This window comes from Camelus bactrianus, chromosome 16 (genome assembly GCF_048773025.1).
Source record: "Camelus bactrianus isolate YW-2024 breed Bactrian camel chromosome 16, ASM4877302v1, whole genome shotgun sequence".
In the NCBI taxonomy this organism is placed as follows: Eukaryota; Metazoa; Chordata; class Mammalia; order Artiodactyla; family Camelidae; genus Camelus; species Camelus bactrianus.
In genome coordinates this window covers 430351-445512 of record NC_133554.1, presented here as the reverse complement: position 1 = coordinate 445512, position 15162 = coordinate 430351, and the positions used below count along the sequence as shown (strand labels likewise).

Below are 15162 nucleotides of genomic sequence, written 5' to 3'. Positions count from 1 at the left end.
AGATATGACACCAAAAGCACAAACAAAAGAAAAAAATAAACTAGACTTCATTAAAACTATAAACTTTTGTGTATCCAAGGACACTATCCAGAGGGTAAAAAAAAGCAACCCACAGAATGGAAGAAAATATTTGCAAATCACATGTCTGATACAGGATTAATATACAGAATACATAAAGAACTCTTACAACTCAAACAGCAAAAAACAATTAATAAGTGGACTAAAGACCTGAATGGGCATTTCTCCTAAAAAGATATGCAAATGGCTAGTAAGCACATGAAAAGATGCTCAACGTCACTAGTTATTTGGAAAACGCAAATTAAAACCACCAGATACGGCTTTACACCTACCAGGATGGTCAAGTACTGACGAGATGTGGGAAAATGGGAACCCTCGCGCACTGCTTGTGTCAGAGAACACGGTGCTGACACCGCAGAAAGCAGTCTGGGCAGGAGCAGCCCCCACACGCCTGGGCCCCCTCTCCTACAGGCTGCCGACACCCTACACCCAGGTGTGCTGACCTCGGGCACAAACTTCGTACCAAAGAGCACCCAGCACAGGCGAGCCCTCTGACAGCACATGGCCGGCCCGCTCCAGGGCCAAGCAGCCTTACTTCCTCAGCTCCAGCCATTGAAGTAAACCCACCTCCTTCCCCATCACTGAAATCTGCCTTCAGAGTTTTGCCTTTCCTGGTTCCCACCCAGCACCCTTGCCCCTTCCCCTCCAGGCTCCTCTGCGTGCAGGCATGGTCTCCCTTGTATTGGCCTCTGCTCCTGGTGACTCTGGCAGTCTCTGGGAGCCAACCCGAAAGACTTCTAGAGGAAGTATGTCATCACCTGCTTGACTCACACCCAGTCCCGTGGGCCTGCAGCCTCTGCCTAAACCCTAACTAGATCCACTTTACATGTATAATCACGTCTCCTGACACGTCAGTGACAGAGAAGAAGGCTTCAAGGCTTCCTGAAAGACCACGAAGTCACCTTGGAAGGCACCAGGCAAAAGTCTGAGTACAGGCAACAGACATTTACTGAGCACCTGCTTCGTGCCAGGGTCAGAGGTAAGAAGAGGACAGAGGGCCACCCTCACGAAGCTCATTTTATTCTTATGGTGATAGAGGGAAATAAAAAGAAAACAAAGAATGACCCCATTTCAGGCAGCGGTACCTGAGAGGAAAACAAGGAAAGCGGGTACGGGGCTGGGAGGGCCGGGGCAGGTGAACACGCACCGCGGCCCAGCAGAGGCCAAGAGGAAGAGGAAGAGGAAGTGAGCGCTGAGGCCACTGGACAGAGAAGGGCAGGGCCTGGCCTGGGGCAGGCCTGCTGGTAGGACTGGAAGGAAGGGGCCCGAGGTGGCCTGGAGGACAGGAAGGCCGAGGTGCACCCATGGAAGGAGCAGCCTGACCCCAGCCCACAGGAGCACCCTGACCCCCAACAAGGCACTAACTAAAGAACTAGATTTTTTTTCCCTGTACTTGGCGCATATGCTGGCTTTCTCTGGCTCATTTCTATCCCTGCCTTCACAGAAAACAGACCCTTTTAGGCTAATGGTATATGTGACGCGACTCAGACGGGCAGGAGCAGTAGAGGCAGAGACAGGACGGAGGCCAGCAGCCATGTGGAAGGCAAGACCACTGGCTGCTTCAGGAGGAAAGCCAGCTGCCACCCTAAGCCTTTGCCACAGCCACCTCTGGGGCACAATTCCGTTGGTACCCAAAGATCATGGCAGCTGGAGAGACACAACCCGAGGGCCATCCGAGTGTGAGAGCTGGAGAGGCGCTGGAGACAGCGCAGCCTCTCTGGGGCAGGGGTGCGGCAGGAAAGGGGCGCAGGAGGACGGACATCCAGAAGGGATGTGAACTCAGCTCTTTCTCAGACGCAAAGGAGACAGAGCCAGTGTCTGTGTCCACGGCCTTCACCTCTCAACAGAAAGTTTCCTTCTGGCAAAGACTTACGTCCACCAGAGTGGGAGGGCCCGAGACAGCAGGTCTGCAGTGGGCAAGGAGGCAGAGCCCGAGGGCACACAGCAGCTGGGTGGCACCTGAGGTGCTCCGGGGGGCTTCCCGGAGCCAAGGGAGGAAGGGCCCGGCAAGGTGGGGGCAGGAAGGCTGGTGCTGGCACCACCGCCAGGAGTGCCCCGGTCCCCCTGGGTGGGGCGGGCAGGACGCCGCAGCTGGCACACGCCAGCAGGCTCTGTCCTTCCCTCCCCCTCAGCTGCTCAGAAACGCTGCACCGAGCAGCCTGGCCGCAGCCCGAGGCGGCCATCTTCCTCCAGTAGAGGGTGTTCTGGGACTGGGGCTCATCCAAATCAGGTCTCGGTTCACAGGAGCGACAAGCAGTGGGTACAAGGGTCCCAGGTGAGTCCCATGGGTACCCACTGAAGGAACCTGGGCTGCTAATCACAGGCTCAGAGGATGAGAGCTGACTGAGGAGGGGCTGGAGTCAGCACACACACCCTGAACGCCAGGCCCTGGGGACACAGCACCCACCACGGTGAGATCAGCGCTGACATAAACGGGTGGACGCAGCCTGTGGAGAGCCTGGAGCAAGGCGACAGGAACGGAGAAGTCAAGTCTTAAAGGCTTCTCGTGGCACTGGGGGTCAGGCTTGTCTGGCCAGGTCCTCATGGGAGGAGCCAGGCTCAGAGGGCAGAGCTGCAGAGACAGAGTACAGCTGGCGATGAAGAAGCACAGGTACCGAGGGTCTTTCGATAAACCAACATTTTGTCCCCACAAATCTGAGGCGTGCGGCACCACCTCCACCGGAGATACAAGAAAATCACTCACGAAAGCAAAGCACCGCTCCCGACAGCAGCCACCCGTCTAGCAGACACCCAAGCACGGAATAAAGCTGACAAACACCTCCGACCTCACAACGCTGACCGTGCAGCCTAGAGCTGGACCAGAACAGCACACGAGGTCTGCAACATGGATGGGAGGACCCTGGTGATGAGCACAGCAGGGAGGTCAGAGGAGAGCAGGTGGCGGGAAGGTGCCAGTCCTCCAACCGCCGATGGACGAGTGACCGTCAATCCTGTTTTGGTCCTGCTGCCTTGGTTTAATCAAAGAGTCTGAAGAGAATCTTGTAGGTAAAGGTCGACTGGTCCCGAGAAGGATGCTTGTTTAAGCCTCAGCAGTCACTTGCCAGCACAACCTCTGACCTGCAGCCACCACCAGACCTCCCACCTCCCCCCGCAGAGGCAGAAAATAAGGCCCCCAGACACCAGGTCACAGTGGGGGTCTCCCCAGGGCTGCAGGGAGGGAAGCAAAGCCCCTGGTGAGGTTCCGACTGTGACCTGAACCCACTCGCCTTCTGGCTTCGCTCCCGGGATCCCAGCCCCCCGTCCATGCTGGAAGCCGGCCCGGGGCTTCCTGGTCCAAAGTCGGGGTCCTCCCTTACTGCAAGGACAACTCCAGCAGTGCCTCGTCTCCCAGCCCTTCCCGGCTGCCTGGCCTGGAGAACTTCCTCTTTCTCCTACTTTCTTTGGTGCAACTTCTTCCTATTTTTAAAATAAACATTTAATTTCAGGATACACCTGGATTTGAAGAAGGCTGTGAAGACAGCAGGGGTCCCCCCGTGCCCCGGACTCCACTTCCCCTGCTGGTGACACCTTACATCGGGGAGGGGGCGCGCTGACTACCGTCGAGAAGCCAAACTGATCTGTGATGATTCACTGAAGTCCATCCTGTGCCCAGATTCCCTGGCTTCCCTCACGTCCCTTTTGTGTCCCGGGATCCCACGTCACCTCAGGTCCTCTCCGCTGTGACAGTTTCTCAGACGCGCCTTACTCTCACACACTGCGTAGAACACTTGGGCGTGTCGGGTGTTTCTCTCTGGTTACACTGGGCTCCGGGTTTTGGGAGGAAGCGCCGTCTCCACACGACGTTTCCAGTTACGCTGATCTTGAGCGCCTGAGAACACGGCTGAGGCGGTGTTCGTCAGGCCTCTGCCTCTCAAGTCACTGCTGTCCCCTGCGCACACCGTCCTCTTTGGAGGAGGTTGCTTGTGGGGCCCACACACGAGGAGTGGGAGTCAGCGCCGCCCCCGTGAGGGCGGAGTCGCCGCCCAGATTCCTCGGAGCCCTCTGTGCCAGGGGTTTTGTGTCTTCTCCCTTCTTGTTTGTGTCTTTAGTCCCCGTTTCCTTACGTCAGCATGGACTCACACGGACAGGGGCTGATTTCACAGTCTGAGTTACCACCCGTACAACACTGTATTCTGTTCCGGCTGTGACCACTGAGGGCACGCTCACAGCCCACGGCTCCTGAACACACCCCACTGGGTGTGCACCTGTGCGTCCTCAGAGCACTTCCTCTCAACCGGCACCACGAGGCACCCCAGGCTCAGCCTGTAACTCCTGCCCTGGTCCTACAATCAGCCATTTCTCCAAGGAGCCCACGTCCCTTTCACTGGAGAAGAGAATTAGAACTCAGCACCTAGGTGCTAGGTATGCCCGCTGCTAGTGGGGCATTGCTGCATCTGGGCGCTCTCAGTGGACAGAACAAGGAGCATACACATCCCATACCCACCCACCCATTACCTTCCTACCTATCCATCTTACCTCTCTCCCTCCTTGTGTGTCTCCATTAAACACGCCGGTACTCTCAACTCTAACCCAGTACCACAAAGATCATTCTAGTCTCTCTCCTCGCTCGCCTGTAACCTCCCACCCCAACAGTGGCCTCGCCACCCACCACCCATTTGCTGTGCTGTCTGATCCCAGGACACATGCACAGGGTCCAGAACTGTCCATCAGCGCCTCATGGGACAGAACTTCAGCAACCAGTGCACAGTGCCTCCGCACCGCCCCTTCTGCCTTTGGTTGTGCAGACCGCACTCACTTCCAAGGGTTCACACGTCCTTCCAAGCCACTGCCTGGGCTCTCTACAGCGAACTCCCAGAGAAGAGCCTGTCGCAGCTCCCTGCAAACCCAAGGGCCCAGTGGGTAGACATTAGTTCAACATTTGGTACCTTCAGCATGAGTTTCCCACCCCTCTCTTCCAGGGAATGTGGGATAAGGAGGAAAATGGAGGGAAGAGAGGACACAGAGAAGGGGAAGACAAGGGTCCGGAGGCACCTCCTGGCAGAAGCTGCTCTTCCAGCCTTGGTGGAGCCATCTCTCTGGAGACCAGGGCGGTAGGGGGGAGCTGCTCTGAGGAGGCGGAGGCTGGAGGCTGGCGTGCAGGAGCAGGCACGCTGGAGTGACAGCGGCCTTATATGGAGATTCCCACAGCCGGCTGCCGGTCTTCAGCCTGCCACCCATGAGCCTGGGCCGAGCCCGAGCCCGGGCCGGCAGGAGGGAGTGCTGTTGTCCCAGACGGTTTAACTGCTTTCTGCCCAAAGGCCACCAGGTGGGTCGAGAGAAAACAAGCTGCTGTTTGCTACAGCCAGACGGAAAGCAACGCGGCTCTTGGGGCTGTAACACTGAGCAAGCCCCACCCTGCAGCCCTCCTGCTCACCCCCATGCTGGGCCCAAAGCAGCAGGGCCAGACCCCGCCAGAAAGGCTACAAAGAAGGCGAGGGATCTTTAACCACAAGGTTCCAGAGCTTAAAGCAAATGTTCTCAACTGCTGAATAAAAGGGTCACCTGGAAAGGTTTCTGAATAGAGGCTCCATGCGGGAGATGGAGACATGCATGTCCTGGGCTGGGCTGGGGCCGAACCAGAATTGTTCAGAAGTCCCCTCTAATGTCCAGCCAGGGTGCAGAATGACCGCTGAGAAGGGAGGCCCAGCCCTGCCAGCTATCTGTCTGTCCCAGGCTGCCTTCCAGCTGCACTAAGTCACTGGCAGCTCCCGGCTGGGCCGCAGGGGACCTGATGAAAGCAGCGATCGAGGGCAGAGCAGACGGAACACAGCTGTTCAGAACTTGCTGGCAGCAGGGGGATGGGGGTGCGAGGGAGTGCCCAGGGAGTGGGCACTGCTGGAGGTGTGATGTGGTAAGACGCCCCGACACACAGGGCTGGGATCAGCACCCACAAAAGGCCCTGCCAGCCACGTTCAGAAAGAAAGTGAAACCTTGGGCAGCCTGAGGGGAAAGAGGGGAGAGGCGGCGGGCCTGTCTGCTCCAGTGACACTGTGAGACCCCTGGGAGACAGGAAAGGTGAGCACCACGCCAGGCAACCATACCACCTACGTGAGCCACTGCCACACTTGCACGAGACAGGGGGAAGCCCCTGCCCCAGGCAACGCCCTGAGCAACCAGAGCTCAGGGAGAGACTCCTGCCTTCACAGCCCCTGCCCTGAGTCGGGTGGCTCCTTCGGTTCCTGCTCAGTGGGAGCATCTGGCTGGAACATGGGAAGCCATCACAGCCAGCACAGTGACGCTGAACCACAGAGCACACAGGTGGCATGCACACACTCCTGTCAGCCATGTGGCTGAGCCCTGAAGCCTATCACAGCGCTTGGCTTAGCAGGACCCACACAAGCTGAAAGCCCAAAGGACTTCAAATAGGAGAAACTCTCAGATTCACTGCAAGAATCCAAACAATCCAGAGAGAAAGAAACTCGAACCTGGGCTCATGACTAATCAGGACTCACTGGACTCCCCAGCTGTCCAGGTTTTGGAACACAGGGAGAGCAGGGGGTAATGACCCTGTGCACCGAGCCCATCTGGATAAAGGCCACAGCCCTCCAGCCCTGCCCTTGGCCCACAGGGACACCAGATTCCAGAGAAACTCGGGTGCTCAGGCTCAAGGACAGAGGAAGCCTGCACTGTGGTCAGACCCGGGTGTCCACCTGCAACAACAGTGCCAGGCCCGGGGGCACCTGCTGGGCCCCGAGCTCCTGCCGTGCATTCCCAGAGGGAAACTGGCCTGGGAGACCCCGAAACCACTCTTGGGGCGGCCTCATGCTCAAATGCCACTGAGTCAGGAGCCACCTGAACAGGGCCCAGCCTGTCTGGGCTCCTCCCCACTCCTACCCAGGCCCCTGTCCTAGGCAGGCTTCTAGGCTCCTTCCTGAGGACCCTCGAGGTTTGTCTCTGGAAGGAGCTGGAGCCTCCTGGTACAAGGCCAGGACCCTGCTCTTCTCAGACCCAAGTGCTTCTCCTTGGATTCACAGAGAAACCCCCAAGCACCAGCACCCTCCCTCTCGGGGTAGAGCGCCTGCAGAAGGTCAAATCTGACCCCCCTGTTTAAACTTCCAAACAGCAGGGGCAGGAGGGGGGCAGAACCAAACGCCTGGAAGACATGAAGCCTCCCAAGTGGAGGGACTTCACGTCACGGCTCTCTTCAGCTCCCTCCCTGCTTCCAGAGGCTCCCCACCCCAGGAGTAGGGCTTGTGAGGACTGGGACCCTCTGCAAGCATCCTTGGCAGGCCCGCATCTGGGAGGCTCTCCCTTGTCTCTTTCCTACTGCAAATTCCCAACTGACTTCTCAGAAATCCGCACCTCCTGGGGACCGACACGGGAGTTTTAAGGTCCACCTTTATAAAGTGCCACTCCCCACACATTCTCCTGAGGTTGAGAAAGCAGACAGACTACTCAGCCGTGGAGACCCCGCAGTAGTTTTTGCGCACATCTGGGGTCCTCTCTTCCTGATGCTCCTTGACCCCAGTGAAGATCCAGCCTCTGAGAGAAACAGGGCCTGACCCCCACCCCGTATCTCCATGACTGGCCGGAGCACTGAGGCGCAGGGGAGGGGCGGCTGCAGACCAGCACCAGTCCTGGGTGGGCCTGGCTGGGCCCCTAGCACGGAGCTCAGCAGGGGTGGGTAGGGGCAACACTGGGGAGAGTGGTCTCCTGAGTGTTTCTGGCACCACCCTCAGGAAGCCGCATCTCAGCTCTCCCTAGGGCACAGGCTTTCTCACTGCCACAGCCCCATCCAGTCCTCGGGGCGAGGATGCCCCTGCAAGCTGACCACAAAGGGACCCCAAACAAGCACAAGTCACTGGGAAAGAGCCTCAGTGGGGAAGTCAGGTTCCTCTGGCTCCTCTGGCTGCTGAGCGGACAGTCCCGAGCGCTGGAAGGGCTGGAGGAGACAGACGTCGGGAGGTGCTGCGCCTCCCGACCCAGGTGCCGGCTCTGCGGGTACGCGCAACTGCATCAAGTTGTGGTGGGTGCGCTTTTCTGTCATGTATGGTTTACTCCAATAATTAAAAGCCCCCTTTGGGGCGGAAGATGCCCTACACAAGGCTGGACTTATCCTTCTAGAGGTAAAAAACTGAAGTGTGTTGGAGATGCCTGCCCAGGTCACAGAGCATTCCCTTCCACTGCCGCGTGGCTCCCAGAAGAATGGACCCTAGGCTGAAAGCATCTCCCCTGATAGGACTTCAGACGGTCAGAAACAGCCTCTCCTGTGCCAAGGCCTCCAATGAACCATCACCTCCAATTAACAGACGGGCGGTCTGCCTAAGCCCATGCTGGGTGGGCCTTTTCTCTGCACCTCATTCCCAGAGGGCCAGAGCCGTCCTGACCCAGTAAGGGCAGCACGGGGGAGGGGTGTCTCCACTCAGTTTCAGACAGAGACGCAGGAGGCGGCTGGCCAGGAAGGGGCGAGAGGGCATCACCCAGCATCATCCAGGGCAGTTAACCCTGCACGGTGGACGGAGGTGGCTCTCCCTACCACCAGCAGGAAACAGAGCCCACCTCGTGGTGCTGAGTGAGCTCAGTGACCACTAGAGGATGAGCAGCAAGTCTGTTTCTAGGCTTCTGCAGAAGGCTTACATAACCCTCAAGTGGGAAACCATGACAGGAGAGCAAATACAGGAGGAAGCACCAGAACCCACAGCAGGAACTCAGGACTGCGCCACAGATGTGCTCAACAGCAGCAAGGCCCCTCTCAGCTCCACCATATGTCAACCACTCCCCAAAACAGTAAGAGCCCCCACAGAGCAAGCTTCTCAGGGAAGAAAGCCTTACTGAGTGGCCCAGAGTGGTGCCCCAGGGTGTCTCAGGGCAATCACAGAGCAGAGCGTCAGAACAGGGCTAGGGGAAGGTGGGAGGTGAGCTCGGAGGGCCGGCGCTTCCTGGAGTGAGTTGGCTAGCCCCGCACCTGCCTGCCCACCACGCCCCATGGGTGATCCCAGGAGAGAGACTTGGGAAGACGCGGCTGCAGGAAAACAATTGGGTCTCTGTCCCTGTGATCAAGGATGGGTACTTCACCAGCACCCAGGGGAGGGAGGTGACGGGGACAAAGGAAGGACAGAGAAACGGCTCCCACCCAGGCCTGCCTACAGCCTTGGGCTGTTTAGCCGGAAGGAAGGACAGAAGCACGGCCGCCCAGTGATGGGGACAGCTTGTGTGTCTTTCATGGTATATCCCGTCCACCCGGACTCGGCCGCCAGTCTCTAACAGGAAGAGAAACAAATTCTGGTAACCCACGTGGCTAAAGGCTCAGAGCTCGGACCCGCAGCTACATGCCGAGCAGGCAGGCGGCACGTCCATCACATGACCTGGGGATCAAGGGCCCGTGTCAGTCATTCCCACAGCCACGGGGCAGCCAGGCCTTGGGCAAGTGACCTAAGCGTCCAAGCCTCAGGTTTTCCCATCTGCAAAACGGCTTCATAAATGAGCCTCACTTAAGAGCAGCGTCCAGCACACAGCGGGTGCTGTAAAGGTATTTAGTAAACAAATAACACGTTCTTCATTATCATCCTAGCTTTGCTCATGAGAACCCACATTCAGACCAAAATCCCGGGGAGAGACCACCTCACAGCCGTAAGGACGAGCACAGTGAGGAAGGTGGACACAGGCATGTTGGGAGGACGTGGACAAGTCGGAAACTTCACGCACGATGGTCAGAATGTGAGATGGGGCTGTCACCGTGCAAAACAGTGTGAAGGGTCCTCAACAGGTCAGATGCAGCAACTCCACTCCCAGATGCACACCCAAGAAAACGGCGACACAGATGTCCACACAGCCAGCCATCCGTGGGTGTCCACAGCCGCTCTGCTCACAACAGCCAACACGGACCCGGCCCGGGCGGCCCTAGCAGATGGACGGGCAACACAGTGCTGTCCTTCCAAATGACATCAGGGTCTTCAGCTTTAAGAAGGAACGAAATTCTGACACACGCCACACTACAAGGGTGAACCCTGAAGCCCTGATGCTGACCGAGAGAAGCAGACACAAAGGCCACAGATAGTCTGATTCCATTTACACAAAATACCCAGAAAAGCCAACCCACAGAGCAGAAAGTTGCCTGGGGCTGGGGGGCGTTGGAGGGAAATGGGGAATGACTGCCACAGGAATGGGGTTTCTCTCTGGGGAGCTGAAAATGTTCTAAAGTGACTGTGTTGATGGCTGCACAACTCTGTCAATATACTAAGAACCATTGAATTGTTCACATTAAAGCGTGAATTCTATGGTATGAGTTACATCTCAATAAAACTGTTACCAAAAAAAAATTTTTTTTTTGAAATTACACAACCAGGAAGTTTCTGGGCCTCACAGGTCTCATCCCTGGTTTTCTGGGCACAAAGGCCTCTTCTCCGATAACTGCGTGTGTGAGAACTTACAAGGACTCACGCAGGCTGTGCCAAAGAGAAAGTCAAAGGATTTTAGGTTTGCCACAGGGAGACTTTATATTAACAACCAAACCTGCCACCCTGATCTTAACTCTCCCATCCAACCTCACTGCTGTTCCCGGAGGCTTCAGCACACCACGCCCGGAGCAGGGCCCTGGACCGAGGTCCTCTCTGCAGGAGAGTAACCAGGGTTTCAGCCAAGACACGGCGGCTGGGAGGTGGGAGGGGTGGGACTCACACAGGCCCTCACACACTCCCCACCAGCTAAACCCACGTGGATGGGACGGCATCTCCTCCCACTTTCCCCACACCGACCACGTGACCCTGAGGCTCCTCCAGGCCCAAGTCACACCCTACCTGGGAGCCCCACCTGGCACCTGTGAGGGCTGCAGCATTTCCCTCCTCAGGTGTTCGTGTGTCTGCCCCCAGCAAAGCCTCGGGCTCTCTGAGAGCGAAGGGCAGGCCCCCAATTCCGAGCTCAACAGCAGACACAGGGCATCTCAGAGGTCACTGCAGGGACAACGGGTGAGCACACAGCAAGGACCTCCTTACCACAGCCATGCAGGCGGGTGGCTCAGCGGGTGTGTGTACTACGGAGAACTGGCCAGAGCAGCCTCCAAACACAAGGCACCAAACAGAGCATCACCTTCCAGAAGATGCCCTTGGAGCTGAGGCCCAGGCCTGGTGCTAGGTGTAACTGTCACAGACGTCAACTGGCACTGACTTCGCTCCCTCCACCTGACGCTCACTCTAGCACCAGCAGGGACAGGTCCTGGCCACGCGCCCCAGGGAGGAGGCTGCACCGGGTCCCAGCACTTTCCAAACGCACTCCTCACGAAGCCAGGCAATGGAGGCGTGAGGAGGCCCCGACTGAGGGGCTGGGAGGGCCGAGCAGGAGAGAGAGCTGCAGACCAAGGCCTAGGGCCCTGGTCTCACTTGAAGACACCGCCCACAGAGGGCCAGCTGCCCACGAGCCTCTGGGACAGGCTGCGCCCCCAGGAACATCCAGGGGTGGGTCTCCCTTCCCGCCTTCCGACAACCCCCAGCCTGCATGTCAGGACCGCCCCCACCCCCAGCACGACACACACGTTCTACCCACCTCCGCTCTGAAGTGAATTAACTCCTGGGGCTAGTTCTAGTCCCAGGACCTCTGTACGCGGGGTGAGCCGAGAGGCCCAGGAACCTACTGCGTGACCCGGACTGTCTCTGCAACGCCAGCCCTCAGCCAGGGTTGGCGCCAGGGGTCCCAGGATGAGACCCCTCGCTCAAGTGTGAATGTATACCACATGCTAGCCCCACAGCTACTAGAGTCGTAAAACGTTCTTCCCCTTTACGGAAGCATCAAATGATAGTCGTTTGCAGAAACACCCCGCCTCACGTCCTACGAGACGTCCTGTTGCTAAAGAGGACAAAGAGCTTTGCTCCCAGATTTGATTATTGCAGCGTGGAACACAACAGGGGCATCAGATGCTGGGGGACTGTGCGCACAGGGCCGCTGTCTGAGGCAGGGTGTGAGGAAACTCATGCTGTTTTCCTGCAGACAACTAGGCTTCCACCTTTTTCGATAGTCTTTTCACTCCCGTGCTTCCTGAGGTAGCAGGTAAGAGGAGGGCACCGCGGGGGACCTTCTCAGGAAGGGATCAGCACCAGCGCTCGCAGCCTTGGGAAATCACCTGCGAGATGGAGCCGCGGCCACGGGGGACAGGGCTCCAACAGCCAGAGAGCCCTGCTCTTCAGCAAAGACAGACCTATTAGGTTGGGGCATGAACCTCAACTCTCCCCACGTGACGAGAGAAGGCCAGACAGAGGGATCAAAGCACAAGGTGAGCCGGTGAAGCTCCCTGGGCCTCCAGTTAGGCCACTTACTAAACACAGAGGCCAGGACTTCGGGAACAGCAGAGCCACTGGATACCGCAGGCGCCTGGCTTCCCCGAGTCCAAGGAACGTATGGCCTGAGCGTCCCGGCAGCCACGTGGCCGGCTGGACAGGGCAGGGTCACAGTGACAGGATCTTGTGAATGGGGAGCTGCTTGGACCACAGAAGGAGCGAGTGAGGCCTCCTAAGCTCTACGCTTGGCTAATTCTTTTACTCTCGACTTCCACGAAAGCGTATCTGACCCCAGCCACGAAGTGGAAGTGACTTGGTCCACAGCTGCCTAGCGTACCAGGCCTTCTGACTCTCAGTCCATATTCACTCCACTCCACCGCCCTGCCTCAGGGAGGTAAGAACTCCAGGCTGGAGGGGCAGATGGAACACCCGTGGGTAGAAGAGGTACGCGACGGCCTCATGGAAAGAACAGGGTACTGCAGGCTGGCCGCACCGGGGGTTGGGCACGTGTGGGTCTTCTACCCTGCAGGTGTCCTTCCAGGCATGTGTCATGGACACGGGCTGCTTAAAGTATGAACTTTAGGGGCAGGCACAGTGCAGACACAGTGGTTCCAAAGGGGAAACAAACGAGGGTGAGCCATGGGAGGGCCCCAGGTTGACTGGTCAGCGCAGGAAGGGGAATGGAGTCCAACTCTTCTTCCAGTGGTGAGCCCAGAGCAGGGCCACGGGACAGCATCTCCATGCTGCCCAGCAGGTCCAAGCCTTAGTGAAGCCTCTCATGGAGGCCCAAAGCCAGAGCTCTCTGGGGCAGGTGCCTGTTAGCTGGGCTGGGAACGCAGAGGACTGGGCAGGAGATGCGGCACCAGCAGGCACAACCCCAGCCACGGAGGTGCGCACGCCTAGCACACTGGGTGCTCAGCCCCGTCTCTTCGACGCCTCAGGACCCTGAGGAGGACACTGTCCCCACTGCAGAAAAGAATTCCAAAAATGAGGAAAATACACACACGATTGGATCACTGTTGTCAATGCTACTGTCAAAATAATTCTGAAGTTTCTCTTCTTTTGGAAAATACCTATTTTTAAAAATCTGGATGTATTATTACAAAGCGTTCAACTCTGTTCTTAACCTGGACCTGACAGGGAGGGGCTCCTTCAGGGAAGCTCAACTCGGCAGGAGGTCTCCCTCCCCTCCCCCCAGGGCCTGAGATGAGCTCCCCAGTGGAGCAGGAAGGTAGCAGGGAAGACAGGAAACACAGCTCCACTGAGTTCTTGTGTGAAGTCATCCCAAAAGGTGCCACTACTTTCCCCATTCCACAGATAAGAAAACTCAGATTTAGCAAAGTTGCAGAAAGTGGTCACAGTTGGATGGTAGAGCTGGAATTCAAACCCACACACACCAATCCACGTACTTTTTCACAAACTGCTTGAGGACAGACCAATTCAGTTTAGTTTTACTTCGGCTGGTTCCACAGGGGAAAAAGCCCAGGTTGGAACAACCTGTGAGCCGGGCCTGCTGGGTTGGCACACTGTGCTCTCCAGGGCCGGACACACCGAGGCATTCCAAGGGATGGTGACGTGCTCCTGCAACCTGGATCTCAAGGTAGAGACACTCTCGACTGGAGCATCTGGGCTGGAGGGCAGCAAGTGTCCAGGTTAACTTGCTGTCAGCCCACCCCTGGGTCCATCTGGGCAGCTCTGGGGCCAGAGCGACTGCAGTGCAGAGGTGGGGCCCGGCTGGAGTCACAAAGGGCCACGTCATGGCCAGAATGTTTGCATCCCCCTTGGAAGTCCTGCTTTGAAACCCCACTGAAGTGGGGTGACAGGAGGAGGTGGGGGCGTGGGAGGTGACCATGACTCAGCGAGGCCACGAGGGTGGGGGACTTTTGAGTGGGATTAGTGGTCTTCTAGAGGTCACAGGGAACCTGAGTAATCGCTGCTCTCCACGGTGAGGACACACGAAGGAATCAGCCTGCACCAGAGCCTGACCCCTCAGCCACCCTGGCCTGGGACCTCTGGCCTCCAGAACGCTGAGAAATACACCGCACTGTTTGTGGCCACTCAGCCTCTGGTACCTGTGAGAGCAGTCTGGATGGAGCTGGTCAGCCTCCAAGAGTCGGCCCAGCCCAGCACCCCAAGAGGGATGCCCAGAAGGGGACACGTTCACTCCACCCTCTGCCACTGCGCACGCGGCAGGCAGGCAGCAGAGATGTGATGCCTGGAAGGACTTCTCCTGTGGGAACAGCTCTGAGCAAGTAACCCAAAAAGGGCCTCTCATCATTTAAACCCCAAAAAGTTCACATCAGAAAGTTTTTCTGAATAGTCAGTTTATCTTTTCATCTTTGTGCTTTCCTGTTTTTACAAAATGTGTGCAACGAGTAGGCTGCTTTTTACATTTATAGTAGCGAACAGTTTCGGAGCATTTGCTCTCTTGTATGTGGCCACTCCCCTTGGTTTCAAGATCCAATCCGGTCCTTACATCTACATTTTTAGTACACATTTGCTTCACTTTAAGAAATCAGAAAAGGAAAATTCAAAGTTACAAGAAAAGGAAATGCAGGGAGAACTTTGGATGCTTAGACAGGACTCGCTGCTCTCAGGACTCCCCTGCAGCAACCAGTGAAGGCGCCATACTGGGCAGGGGCTCGGACAGAGGGGACTCAGAGGAAGAGGGGGAAGGGGGGGGACGTGGGGGGAAGGGGGGAAAGTGGGGGAAAAGGAGGGAAGTGGGGGAGGGCAGGGGCTGAGAAGCAAATGGCTTTCAGCTGGCTCCAAGTTTGCAAGGCTTGTGCCTTTGACACGGCGGCTATTTTTGGGTTTCCGAGTAGGGGGAAGGAATTCTTCTCACCGCCTCCTTGCCTGGCAGCCCCTTTGCCCTAGC

General features: G+C 57.3%; 1 protein-coding gene across 8 annotated transcripts in view; it reads right to left on the bottom strand.

Annotated features, from left to right (window-relative positions):
* Positions 1-15162, bottom strand: part of MPRIP (myosin phosphatase Rho interacting protein) — a 110654-nt gene that overhangs the window by 52749 nt on the left and 42743 nt on the right. Inside the window, exon 1 of one of the 8 annotated variants that reach the window (XM_074341921.1) lies at positions 3742-3983. The exons of 6 other annotated variants lie outside the window; for them this stretch is intronic. Coding sequence is in view for 1 of the 2 variants with exons in the window: in XM_074341920.1 (XP_074198021.1) it covers positions 3306-3344 (39 nt within the window). In the remaining variant the exon portion in view is untranslated. Of the gene's footprint in view, positions 1-3305; positions 3360-3741; positions 3984-15162 lie in introns of those variants that run through there. One more of the 8 variants, XM_074341920.1, reaches the window with a different exon arrangement.